The sequence below is a fragment of the Crinia signifera genome, chromosome 11, assembly GCF_055691185.1.
Source record: "Crinia signifera chromosome 11, ASM5569118v1, whole genome shotgun sequence".
NCBI lineage: Eukaryota > Metazoa > Chordata > Amphibia > Anura > Myobatrachidae > Crinia > Crinia signifera.
Window position 1 is genome coordinate 19,979,380 of NC_139227.1, and position 14,763 is coordinate 19,994,142.

Sequence of the window (14,763 nt, forward strand, 5' to 3'; positions counted from 1 at the left end):
CTATAACCACATGGCAGGCATTGATTGCATCCGCCAACATTGCTCCAAGAATTTTAGCCGTTACCACCTTCCATCCATATTAAAAAACAAACTTGCACAAACCGAACAGATAATGGGTCAGATTCTCTAAGCTTCAAAAGTGATAAAATGGAGAATGATAAACAGCCAGCCAATCAGCTCCTGTCTGACATTTTTCAAACAGTCTGTGACATGGCAGGCAAGAGCTGATTGGCTGGTTGTTTATCACTCTCCATTTAATCACTTTAGAAGCTTAGAGAATCTGGCCCATTAGCTTATTCAGTACTCAACTTCCTACAACCTCCATAACAGGTACCGTCATCATGATCTCCCAATACACACCTAAAGCAGCAGTTATATACAACAGATGCGTTCTACTGCTTCTACCTTTACATGCATTATTTAAATATTCGATGACATGAAAAGGCCAATACATACTGTGTGCTTTATTATGATATTGTAAGGCAGTGGTTCCCAAACTGTGTGCCGTGGCTCCCTGGGGTGCCTCAGGACACTTGGGGTGCCCCAGGTTGGTGGTCTAGGACCAATTCAAACTATTTATGGTTCATTTTTTATGGGCAAAACCAGTGCAGGTGGCTGTAAAACATGAAATATGTGTACAAACAAATGCAAATCCTGCCCTTTACCTCATAACTGACCCTAAGAATCGCATATAAACCCAATCTAATTCATTTTTTGGGGGCCTAGGGGTGCCATGAAAAAAATCTGATACTCTAGGGTGCCGTGATTCAAAAAAGATTGGGAACCCCTGTTGTAAGGTAAAAGCAGTTATGACCTATGGAAACCGCTGAGAACTACTCGTTTTTGGGATATAGTCACTAGGTCGATCCTTTTTAGATCGACATGCATTGGGTCCACAAGGTTGGAAGAATAGGTCCAAAATGGGAATGTTGAGATTCAAAAAAAATAAAAAAATCAAATTTTGGGGGCTGACAGGTTGTATTTCATGCCCCACCACCCGCTGGGAGAATAAAATAGTGCGTCCGAAGACTGGCAAGAGCAACGAGGGGACACGGTACACTTTGACCGTGTCCATGTCGACATTCGAGACAAAAACAAGAAAGACTCATGTCAACCTTTTGCCTGCCGATCTTCCAATTGTTGACCCATAAAATATTTTAACCTTTTTTGCACTATAAATCCCCTTAGGAACCCGATCAATATTCCATCTGAGTTAGCATACATGTTCAATTGCACTGATGCCATTAAGGAGTTAATGACTCCAGGATTTGACAATATGAAATGTGTATAATGGATATAAATAATGTACATGAAATGAATTGAAAGTTCATATTTACTTTAGCTAGGCTTATAATTAGATCTGTAGCAACAAGTTGCCATGTTACATACCTCCCAACATGTCATGGTAGAAGTTTTGTACAGACACGCGCACAATAAGAGGTTGTGGTCATGCATCAGTGGGGTGTGTCCTGTACTTCTGGACACACCCCTCAATGCAGCGCACGGACCAAATCAGGACAGCTGAAAGGTGTGATGTGAGGAGGGAGTGGCTTCTCTACCCAAACAAGCAGACAGCGAATGACAGCTAGGCACATTTGTTCTGCAGAAATAACAGTGTGAACTTGTAGACTGCATTCTCTGCTTTTTTAGAAAATCCCAACCTACAGATGTTGGGGGAGCTTCAGTAATCTGCAATAAAATGTAGCGGAATATCATCCTAACTCTTAATATATTTTACGTTCATGGTATATACCTTGACATTTCCGTTTTTGGGTTTAGTGGTGATGACTTAATTGTCGTTGGTTTCGGTAGGATAAGCTTGCGGGCACCGTGACTGCCGAAGACAGGTAATCGCACATAACTGCAAGATACTAGGTGGTCCTATCTATATAATAATTCATTAAACACTTAATTATAGAGTGTCTGAAACCGTAAGAATTTATAAACTAATAAATGCCTTGTGAATTACTTTCTTTGCATAAAATAGCTGAGGGGCGCTTAGAGGGCACTGGATACAAAGTTTTGGGGCTTAGGCATGCCAGGGAGATCACCCCCCCCCCCCCCCTTCTATCTATACAATACACACAGCTTCACCAGAGGGCCCAATATTCACAACAGGTGCAGGGCCACACCCATTGACCACAGTCCCTAATATATGGGCCAAATTGATCTTAGCAGTGTAGCCAAGGAGAATTTAGATTTAAAATAAAAATTCTAAATAAATGAAGATTCTTCTTTTTGCATACATACTATGACATTTGTTACATTCCAAACAAAAATGAAATGACAACTTATAAAATAATATTGCTTAACGTTCTAAAAAGTACTGCAAAAACTATTCAATTACATATTGCACTTAACCCTTCGAGTGACAACATCTCTGTGTGAGATGCACAAAATATCCTCTAATAATGCCACCGGCGCTCCCATTTGTTATATAAATTCAAATAAAAAATGTGCAAATAAGATTATATTTCCTATATAAAAAGGTAAGCGTTACTGGTCATTGTGATAAATAAAATGTTTGCTTGTCAATGTTCACAACTATTTAAAAAAAAAAATATCCCTTGGCACTGAAAGGGTTAAAGTAAAGATTAAACATAGAAAAATGACAGTGTCTGCTCATGCCTGTATGTATTTTACTCATTGGCTTACCTGACTGTGGCAATATACCTCTGATATATTCTAATAAAGCCGAATATGATAGAAAGGGAAATCTGTTGTAATAAAAGGTATATTCCATTGAGAATTAGAGGCATCAGATCTCACTTATTAATATGTAAATGCAGCACTTATGAATGAAGCACCTTGCTGTGGGTCAGTGTCGCTGGTCTCCGCAGCACACACTTTGAAGCCACAGAAAAGAGCAGGAGTGTCGTAGACAGGATCCCAGCTGTGGGCAGTTTGGGAAACTGCATTTTTTAAAGAATTAGGTCTAAAACGGAATATACTTATGTTTGATGTCCAGAACCTTCTGCTTAATAAATGGTGCCCCTCCAGGTCAGGCAGGTCCCCTAATGGCTGTTGTTCTGCACTCCTCTCTCTCTGTAACAATTAGGCAGCACTATTGCCGACATCCAACCCTAAATGTTATGAAGCGGGATTAAGGGGCAGATTTATTAAGCTTGGAGAAGAGATAAACTGGAGATAAAGCGGAGAAAAGGTAAAAGGAGATAAAGCACCAGCCAATCAGCTGTGTTTGAAAAAGACAGTTGGGAGTTGATTGGCTGGTGCTTTATCTCCTTTTACCTTTTCTCCGCTTTATCTCCAGTTTATCTCTTCTCCAGGCTTAATAAATCTGCCCCTTAATATTTAGGTTATTCTGGGGGCGATTCTCTAAAACAGAAATGTGGTAAAAACCCAGTTATAGGGGTTTTAACCACATTTCTGTATGCTCTAACCCCCCTCCGCAGTGGCATCGCTGCGAAGGGAATCGCCAGCAAAAGCTTGGCTGGCTGTTTATCACTCTCCATTTTATCACTTTTGAGGCTTAGAGAATCTGGCCCTAAGTATGTAAGCATCTCCTCATGAAGGGAAATGATTTACATTTATTTGGAAGGGAATGTATTTCTAAATTTTACAGAGAAATGACAGAATTAAATGTAAAGTTAGAAAAGATAAATCCAGGAAAGCAACCTGAAATCAGCATACATCCACTAAGAGCACCAGGCCCGCATGAGGCTGGATATAGGGCAGGTGATCCACTGAAAAGCAGTGAATGGGGCCGCTGCTGGCATAGATCACCTCACTAATATTGGTCCATTTTACAAAATGGCTGTCTCCAGTTATTCCTGTATGGGAGACAATAACCTACAAGGACAACCCTAATATCTGGTATATTTTTATTATGTTAAACATAAAAACAAATGAAAAATAAAAATTAAATACACTCATTCACAATTCATTTTCTTAAAAAAAAAAAAAAAAAATGGAATTTGAGCCTGAAAAAACAAGGCCTTCAACACAAGATTCTGTTATAATACATAAAAACTCTGAAATAAAATTATAATAATTAAAAAAAGAACAGAATGCTACAAATATCCAAACCACAGATTTGTTTTACCGCAAAAAATTTACCTGAGTGTACAGATAATATATTTTTTATATTTATATATATATATATATATTTATACTATATACTTGCCAACTTTTAAAGTACAAAAAAAAGATCAGGAGAAAGCTGTAGGTCTGAAGTTAGGGTGATGTCTATGAACTTGGAAATTATAACCCATATATAAACCATAAAACATTGCAAACATACTGTAATTCAAAACAGCCAATCAGGTAGTAAATGCAGCTGGACTACAGTGTTCTAAAATCGGACTGGTTGCTAAGGGAGTTGCTTTTATTAAATGGGTCCAAAGTATAGATAGATGGGTACATTTACTAAAGCTCCTAAAAATGAAAAGTGGTGAAATGCCCGTAGCAACCAATCAGATTATGGAGGGTATTCAATCCCGGGTCACAACAGTCTAATCCGTCCCGACAGCCATGACCCTGGCTCATTTTCGACAGCATATCGCCAGGCGGGATTCAATGTCCCGCCGGCCGATAGGCGAAAAGGGGTCCGCGTAAACTTGTCGGGATTCGGTCGTGATCACGACAATTCAAGGACATTATCGGAAAAACGGCCCCATCGAAAATAGAAGCAGGGATTGAATGTGCCCCTATGTCTATTATTTCTCTATTGCATTATAGAAAAAGATAGACCGAATCTGATAGGTTACTATGGGCAACATCACCTCTTCATTTTTAGAAGCTTTATTAAATTGACCCCACAGTGTCTAGATAGACATAGTCATTAGGTTGACACCATGTTGTCTACAAACATTAGGACCATTAGGTCAACATGGTCAAAATGTCAAAAGTTTCAAATAAGTCAACAGGTAAAAGGCAGATAGCAACTAACGTTGACTGGTTCAAAAGGTTGTCATGACAATATTCGAGACATACTGTAGAGCCTACACGAGATTTTGGGAGTTTTTCCGCTTATTTTTCAACTTTTGCTTGATTAACCATCTACATGGACTAAAATTGGGAATAGTATCCATCGCCAAGTGCAGTGATAGCAGGCCGAGCCACTTTGCCCACAGGGTGGCGAGCAAAGCTAGCCTGAGAGGGTACATGTTTCCACTCATTGTGGTCCCAGCTAATGAAACATAAGCAATGCCACCCAAAAAACATAAAAGTGTGTTAACCATTTCCAAGTTGACCTTTTGACCCTGCCAATGTTTTCTACTCTCTAACTTTTGACAAATTCATAACTGTAGCTCTTCTATATCACTCCCTTATTAATTAAGCCTTAATGTTGTATAAGGCACCGCTAGCGAGGAAGGGCTTTGGTACAGACCTTCAATGTCACACTTAAGGAGTACACGCACACTGTGCAATTGCCTTGCGATTTTATCCTGAATTGATTGGAATCAAATAGATTTTGACCATACAGTACAGATCTGTACTAATAAGCCTTGCATGCGGAGTGTATTTAACTGTGCGATTTCCCCTAAATCGGGGCATGCATCGGGATCCAATGCAGCTGAAAATTTTTAAATTTGTATAGAGTCGAAATCTATAGTCATATAGTTTGACTATAGAGTCAAAATCGAATAGAAAGTTAGTGAGAATCACACTGTGTATATGGGGCAATAGTCTTGTATCAATGGTAAGATCGCTTCCAACTGTCATTAAATAGATAAAAATTACAACTTAAAATAGCTGACTTAAATAATACCAAATAATTAGATAGAACTAGTTAAGCAAAGTATACATTTCGTTGGCAACTTTCTACTGTGTGTTTATAAAGATAGCAACTAGGCAAACGCAACTCCCCCCAAAAGTACATGTGAAAATGTGTATATATATATATATATATATATATATATATATATATATATATATATATATATATATATATATATATATATATGGCAAAACAGGTAACAGAGTGCGCCCTATTCATATAAGTCCACCACCATAAGAACTTGTGACAATATAGATCACAATACAACAGATTTATTATATTATAAATATAAAATGACAATAAAACATTTTGTTCATCTGTGTGGAGTCATGAGTTCAACAACGGTCAACAGTATAAGGACACCCAACGCGTTTCGTCGTTATAAACGACTTCCTCAGGGGTAACCGTCCGTAGGCAACCTAACCTCTTGGAGAAAGATGTTTCCTTCTCAGGTGAGAAAAGCCTTTCAATTAGACTCAATATATATAGAGGAGTGGACCCGTTTGTAGATCTCAATCCTGATGCCACACTCCTGGAGTCTGGTCCCATTAGCGACTATTGTACTACATGATTAAGGATTTGGCTACTACTATAAGGAGCTATCTGAATCCTCCCTGGATATTCCTTTTATTTCCCCTGTTTTATATGGAAATTGACTTTGTTTTAGATGCAGTGTGGCATCAGGATTGAGATCTACAAACGGGTCCACTCCTCTATATATATTGAGTCTAATTGAAAGGCTTTTCTCACCTGAGAAGGAAACATCTTTCTCCAAGAGGTTAGGTTGCCTACGGACGGTTACCCCTGAGGAAGTCGTTTATAACGACGAAACGCGTTGGGTGTCCTTATACTGTTGACCGTTGTTGAACTCATGACTCCACACAGATGAACAAAATGTTTTATTGTCATTTTATATTTATAATATAATAAATCTGTTGTATTGTGATCTATATTGTCACAAGTTCTTATGGTGGTGGACTTATATGAATAGGGCGCACTCTGTTACCTGTTTTGCCATTTTTCCCTTTTCCCCCACTAACAGGGGGGACATACATAGTTGCTGCCCAATTATTAATTATACTACAGCGCAGTGAAAGGGTATCCCCTCGATTGTCATATATATATATATATATATATATATATATATATATATACACATATACATATACACACACACACATACATACATATAATCATACATTTATTATAGACCGATATGCTAAGCCTACCCATTTTAAGAATGAACACAAAGTAAGAAGAATCCTAGAGGTAGTGTGCTGTTTGTGGGATCTCCTTGTTAGTATTTTATCTGATGTAGGAAACTGTTCAGATTATTTTTCTGTTAAAGGCATGTGTGCAATAAATCTGTTATAAGTATATACACCACTCCATCCATAGTTCCATCTTAAATGAAGTGCTTGGTGATTTTTCCATTGAAGTTCCATCTCTATTTAATTATATGCAAAAACGTGTTTGGGTTCACTGTGCTGTTCCACAAGATGTCAATAAATGTAATAATCCACTTGATTTACAACCAACAAAAGATTTCCTTCTCAAAATGGACTTTCAGATTATGGACTGCTCCCAAAGGCTGGAATAAATGGTCCTCGTTTATGTCTGGTAGAAATGATGATAGTGGTGGTGATGCTCGTGGTGGTGATGATGTTTGTGTCTTTGTATCAAGTGTCCATTATGGCCTTCATAAAGTACCATGCTTGGCAAATCCCTCACATGCTCTTTTTCCACTACATTAATGGGAGACTGGAAGGCCTTGCACATCTGATGGCCTTCCTTGGCTTTCTGTTTGCTCTTCCTATGAGGTTGTTGAGGTGGTAATGGGTGGTAGGGGTAACTCTGGCCCATAAGTGCAGTTGGTGAAGTCAAAGGAATTGATACAGCATGGTTGGGTTTGCCCCTCGTTGTCCTTCCTGGCTGAGCGACCGGTGTTGTTCCATTCTTATTTGCAGCTTTGGGACTTCTTACAGAATGTCTGTTGGACTCTTGACCTCGTTGCCTTTGTTGAAGTTCTACCATCTTTGGATGAGAAGGGTCTTGTATACTGCAATGTACAGGATCCAAAGCCTGCGACCTCCTCTGGTGAAGATGGAGGGTTTCCGGTTCATGGGAACGAGATCTCATCTGATTAGAAACTCTTGCCTGTGAATCTGGTTTTTCAACTGTGGCAGGAGAACCTAGCAAATAAACAAATAGTACTTGACTTATTTAGTAAGCAAACAATGCAGTAGTGAGGGCAATTTTATTTCCAGTAAATGGTTGCAATTGGTATCTAATTCTGAATGAAGTACATATTATGCAGAACACACGCAATATGCCAGTCCTTACATTGGTTCCCTATATTTTAGAAATCCAATGTAAAACATTTCTTCTAACATAAAAGGTCGTAAAAGAGACTACAACATCATGCATTTCTTCTATTGTCTTGAATATAATTCCCAACTCGACCCTTTTGCTCAACCCAAGATCTGCGTCTCTCATCCAGACTCATTGCCTGCTCCCGTTCATTGCAGACACCCAATCTGTGGAATGCTATCATGTGCACAATGTCCTTCTAGCATTCACAGAAAATGCACCTCTTCAGTCAAGTTCCTGAATCACCCAGCTAACTACCATAAGCCATTCTAGCGAATTATCTCCATTTTACACAGTTCAAACAAAACTGACTTGTCTTTATCCATACTTAAACAACCCTCAGAAACCAGGCCAAAATGGCTGCCAACATAGCAATGAAAGGTTCATAAAACTTACTATGCATGTAAGAACCTTGCAATCTGTCTGGATCAGTATGCAATGTTTACACTTATACCTATATATCGAAATCCTAAGAAATGTATTCACAAAAATAATTTTACTTCCTGTAAAGAGATTTAGAAAATAGACATCGATAAAATAATTCACGCTGATCTTGGTCTGTCATGTGTAGACAAGAGCTGTAATTGCACCCACGCAGGGGCATCTGCCACATTGTTGGAGATGGGATAGATCACCGGGAGAGTGACAGCAAAAAAGGGTATAGTCTGTGGAGAGTATGTAGCACTTCTGAATTAAAGGGTCACCAGTGTCTAGATCAGGGCTGGGCAACACCAGCCCTCCAGATGTTAGTGAACTACACATCCCAGGATGCTTTGCATTAGTTTTGCTATGTGGCCATGCTGAAAATGATGCAAGGCATGCTGGGATGTGTAGTTCATCAACATCTGGAGGGCCGGTGTTGCCCAGCCCTGGTCTAGATAGACAGTCAATAGGTCAACATGCACAAGGTCAACAGTACCAAAAGATTGACATGCCCAAGGTCATGCCCCTCTTGTGACGATCTATCGACTGTCTATCTAGAAACTGTTGACCTATCATACAGATATCGTATGGAGCGGACCTGTTGTAAGACAGCCCAAAACTACTAGTTGCTGACTATAAACAGTGATGTGCCAACTAAAATGAAGGGGGGGGGGGGGGATATTCAATTAAGTCCACTTTCCTATTCAGTTGCGGACAGTTTTAGGCATGTTTTGAATAGGCAGTTTCATTTTTTTTAAAGTCGAACCGGCATTGTCGAAACAAGACTAAAAAATAGTCCAAAAAATACATGTTTCCTACAATGCCAGAATTTAATCGAAAATTATGCACTTTAATTGAATAGGTTGAAAATCTGGCACGTCATTGAATACCCACTAAAGGCCCCCATACACGCAAATTCTCCCCTCGGAGATGTCACATCCAATCTTTGAGCCACCTGGGAAGGATCACATGCGATACATTGCATGGCCTATCTCTGCATTTAATGGATTACATGCAATCCCTGTTCCCTGCGGCCAGGAGGGGGCCCAACCCAGAGAACTTCCGTGCAGCACGTATGATCTCCGGATCCGATCCAATGCACACGGAACAGATCAGATGTCACACACATGCTATTTGGGCTGATTTCACCGGATTTCTAGTCCTGATCCGCCGCAAACAGGTGAAATTGGGCCCAATTCGCATAGTGTATGGGGACCTTAAGACTGATATTTAATTATACATCGGCCACAGTATGGCTGCTCCCACTAAAGACAACAGATGTGTATAATGCTTTAATAAAGTAATGGGCTTTCTAATCTGAAGCTAATGCCCATAGCAACCAATCATTTATCTAGTACCTTCTAGAAGATAATAGCCAGAACCTGATTGGTTGCTATGGGCAACATCTGCATGTTTGAAAACTCGCATTTTAGTAAATATACCATAAATTTATATATATATATATATATATATATATATATAATTAATTCAAGTTTTTGCAATACAAAAATACAGACGTTTTTTGTATGATTGTACAATAATTTATTTATTTGAATGGGGCACCATCATTCATTTCATTAGAAGCCATTGAGGGGTAGATGTATGAAGCAGTGATAAGAAAGGAGAAGTGATAAAGTGCCTGGTACTTTATCTCCAGCCAATCAGCTCCCGACTGTTATGTTACAGGCTGGGTTTAAAAAGAGACAGTTACGAGCTGATTGGCCGGTGATCAAGTACCAGGCACTTCATCACTTCTCCTTTCTTACCACTGCTTCATACATCTACCCCTCAATGGCTTAAGGAGCCATCACTTAGGACATCTCCCTCCTAGTCTCTGATCCAACCACCGTTAAAAAAAGTTTGTTTTCTACCAGTGAAACACCTCCAATATGAGCCTTCAGTTAAACGTTTCCTTTCTCGTAGCCTATTTTCCAGAACGAAACTCTCCGTAACACGTACCTGGTCCAAACCTTGATGTGTAGTTTTCTATTCCTGCAAGATCCAAGTAGTGGTTTCTCCGTTCAATGTTCTCATCTACGCATTGCCGGAGACATTCTGTCTGTTCGGTTTCATTTTCAGCTGGGTTATGTCTGCAGGAGATAACAAAGAACAGGATACATCTGGGAACCACTCGCATCACATCTATAAACAGATTAAAGCATCTGCATACAATTTTTTTTTTTTTACAAGCCGGAGAAATTTTTCTGCATTTTGCTGTCTGATCATCTCTCGCTCTCTTTTTTTTTTTGCTTCATCTTAAACACAGAGTTTGACCCTAGACCTGATTAGAATATAATTTGCAGTAACTGAAAGCCTGATCAGAGAAATGTATGGCTGTATGGTTTTTGATTATTATTTTTGAAATCTCCATACGGAAAGACTCCGTCTTGCAGCGACGGAGGCAGCATAAATTTCCATATGGGCTAATGTAATAAAAGAAGCACAACTCCAGAACACATAACAGAGGTTACCAGTAGCAGCTCCTACCTCTCCAGAGGAGGGGGGCTGCCATGATGTTTCCGGTCCCCTCCGCTGCGCCGGTCCCAGTCCCCATCGTGCGGCAGGCACATGCGCAGTAGCCTCTTTAGTACTGAGCATGCGCTGGCCCCCAGCCTCTGTGGCCCCAGAAGGCATATTCCGGGTCCCAAGTACGGCACATGCGCAGCATCGTCCTCGTATTGCGCATGCGCAGGACCCGGTTTTATGGGCTGCCACTTAGCAGCCCATGTACAGGCGTTCCAGAGGAAGGGAACTCCCAATGGGACTGCCATGGGTGACTGGCAGGTCAGATGTCCAATAGGAAGTCACTGCCAGTCACAGTGAAGTCAGAACAGTCTTACAGACTGCATCTGGCTTCGCTTAGTCAGAGACAGTGGCAGATTTTACCTGGGGGGGGATTACTCTAATCTTGAGCAAGGTTAGGCAAGCTGCTGTGGAACTATACAGTACATCCCATGATGCCATCCTGCAGTTTTAACAGCTAAACTGTGGCAGGCATGCTGGGATCTATAGTCCGACAGCAACTGAAGCGCCACAATTTGCATATCTCGGATGTAGAGGATGTTTAAACATCAAACAAATAGTTTTACAAGGGTATGGATCATTAGCTCATCACAATGTTGGTCGACACCATTAGGTCGACATGAGTCTAGCTCTGGGGTAGCCAACTCCAGTCCTCGAGAGCTACCAACAGTGAATGTTTTCCAGTTCTCCTCACAGAATCCCAAGTGAAGATCATTTCAAATGTGTCAGTGAGTAATGAGTGCACCTGTGCAGCAGCTGGGTTGTCTGGAAAATGGGACCTGTTGGTAGCTCTGGAGGACTGGAGTTGGCTACCACTGGTCTAGGTTGACATGCAGGAAGGTCGACATGGGTTAGCTCGACAAGGTCATTAGGTCGACATGGGTTAGGTCAACAGTCAAAAGGTCCAAATGGGGTTTTTCACAATGAACCTTTATACCTAACCCATGTCAACCTAGACTCATGTCGACCTTCCTGCATGTCGACCTAAATGCTTGTGGACCTAATTTTCGACCTATTGACTTTCTACCATCATGCTGACCGTATCTCATTTACAAAAACAATACTTTGATTTGAGAATGTAAACACATGGAAAATATAATACTGCTTTCACATTGCAGAAACTGGTATTGACCCTGTATTCTTAAATGGGACTTTAAAACGGGTCTGAACCTTAAGACCTTTCACATTGCAGGTGAAAACCGTTTTAAAAAGCATTTAATACCAAAACTGTTTAACCCCCAAGGGACACGTTTCAAGCCATAGAAATAGAGCCATTCACACTGCCTAAAAAACGGCTTTGAAACGTGTAGGAAATACCAGTTAACTTTAACCGGTAAATCAACTCTGGCACCTTCACACTGCAGCCTTAAACGTTTTAAAAAGGAAAAAAAACGGCAATATACCGTTTTAAAAGTGCAGTGTGAAAGGGGTATAAGTCAGGACAAAAAAAAAAATATTTTCTGTCTCATCTCCAAGATGTTCATGCAAGACTGTTCTAGTCTGTTCTAGCAGGGTGCAAATGCACCCTGCTATTATATTGAGCATGCCCCCTACTCTGATGAACACGCCCCCTTTTTGGGCGCTATAGTGCAAATATTCCAAAATATGGGAAAATACAAAATACCCTCTGATCTGCAAAGTTGAAGATAACTGCGAGTGTATAGCCACCGGCCGCACAGAAAGAAGAAGAATTCAAATTCAAAAATAATTTGAAAGAGAATTGAGAAAGAATCGCTATTCACTATCCACTTGCAAATCTATATGTAATTCACGACCCGTCGAATTATTTTTTTAATCTGTGCAAATGTGAGTACGTCTGACCCTTCCACAAGTCTGCAACTGAGACAGGCTGATGGAGCCCTCTGCTGACTTCACTGAACCTCCCTAAAAACACCCGGGTATGGCTGCATTTTTTCTGGCGCCTCCCAGAAACGGCTGATTACCACCCCCAAATGCCAACTTCTTGTCAGTCAACCTCCCGACACATCGTGTTTACGATCCATATGCATTTCCTGTCGCTATTTGGGCTCAGGCATCCGTGATGCGAACGGTAACCATGCAAAGTCATTCGATAATCGCTCGATCAGCGATAAACTCTGAATCAGGCCCATTGCAAAGTAAATCATCGCCATGAATAAGAAGAATAAATAATGTGACATCCTTCGAAAATCCATGTGTTTTTAAAAAATTTGTAGAAATGTTTTCCCTTTCTTACCCCAGGCAAACCGCTACGACCGTGCACTTGCTCTGGAGCTGCAGCTACATGTGGGCAGGAGGAGCTGCCGCAGTGTCATGTGCCTGGTTGTACCTAAATCAGACACCCTGCTAGCAATGACAGCTGGCTCCTGATTGGATAACCGCAGCATTCCACAGAAGAGCCAGCTCCCGTCTCTATCATTATGTTATCCTCAGAAGCTTACTTCCCCCGATACAGTGGGGTTTGGGGCACAACAGAATAGTTGTGGTGGTCAGTAGGGTGTAGCCCGACCACTCAATTTCTGGGACACTCCCAACTTTGGGAAGCAGTTGAGTTCTCATTATCCAGTATAGTGGGCACACTTGCACACTTCTTGTGTGATTTTCTTTATCGCTGCCTCGCCTCCAAGCCTGGATTATGCAAATCACTGATAAATGTCATTGTGGGGTGTGGCTGCAATTATTAATATGCAAATTGTAAAAAAGCCTCTTGCCAACCTGGCTCTCCAACAAGCCGAACAACATTGGCCAAGGTTCTTTGTTTACCTTCATCCATGTTTCACCATAACAGGTCAGTGATACTTTTGGATGTATGCGCATCTCAAAAGAAATCTATATGTGCGGCCCTGAGCATATGGGATCGGGTCCGTAACTTGTCACTGCTGCACCAAGGATACATCGTATGCCGGGGCAGTTAATGGGATCAAAGATTATGTATCGTATGCAAAAGTACTGCATGTAATGCATCATATGATCTAGCCCAGTGGGGGATTTTTTGAGGTATTGCATGTGAGGCTGCGGGTGATACTCAGGACTAAATCTATGGGGCCTTTAGAAACTATGGGGTAGATGTATGAAGCAGTGATAAAGGAGAAGTGAGTCAGAGGAGAAGTGGCCCATGGCAACCAATCAGCACTGACGTAACATCTATAATTTGCATAATATAACATTATACAGCGCAGCTGATTGGTTGCCATGGGCCACTTCTTCTATGGCTCACTTCCGCTCCCTTATCATTGCTTCATACATCTTCCCCAATGCCCTAACTTGGGCTGATAGGTGTGATATCAATGGATTTGTCACGGGATGTTTCTAAACTCTTCTATATAATGTCCCCATTATGTCTCCTTATCGCAGCGTCACATTTTTAGCTCCCAGACATAACACTCTCTTCTATTCTTTCAGCTGTCTGACTTCTCACTCCAAAATATACTGAACTCAATACATCCCAGAACTGTAAATTCAGGATTGTGGAGGCCACTAGATGCTCTTTATCACCAGCACAAGCCAGCGCCAGAGTATCCCCACCCAGAGACCCTGCACAGACACAAGAGCTACAGCCATGCTTGGAATGTAAGCCCTCAAGGCACCGGGAGGGAGAGTACAGATCAGCTGCTGCCAACATTAATAATCCGGGAGGAACTTGGGACCCTAACTTTCATTCTCAATTCACTATTACAGATAGTATTTAGGCAGTAAATCTATGTTGGTTGGAGTAGCTATTGCAGGCC

At 40.9% G+C, this 14,763-nt stretch overlaps 1 protein-coding gene across 1 annotated transcript in view; it reads right to left on the minus strand.

Annotated features, from left to right (window-relative positions):
• Positions 1-6,718: 6,718 nt before the first annotated feature.
• Positions 6,719-14,763, minus strand: part of NKD1 (NKD inhibitor of Wnt signaling pathway 1) — a 93,441-nt gene continuing 85,396 nt past the window's right edge. Inside the window, exons 9-10 of the mRNA XM_083165354.1 lie at positions 10,493-10,623; positions 6,719-7,932 (exon numbers count right to left, since the gene is read on the minus strand). Coding sequence (XP_083021480.1) covers positions 7,352-7,932; positions 10,493-10,623 — 712 coding nt within the window. The 3' untranslated portion in view covers positions 6,719-7,351. The remainder of the gene's footprint in view (positions 7,933-10,492; positions 10,624-14,763) is intronic.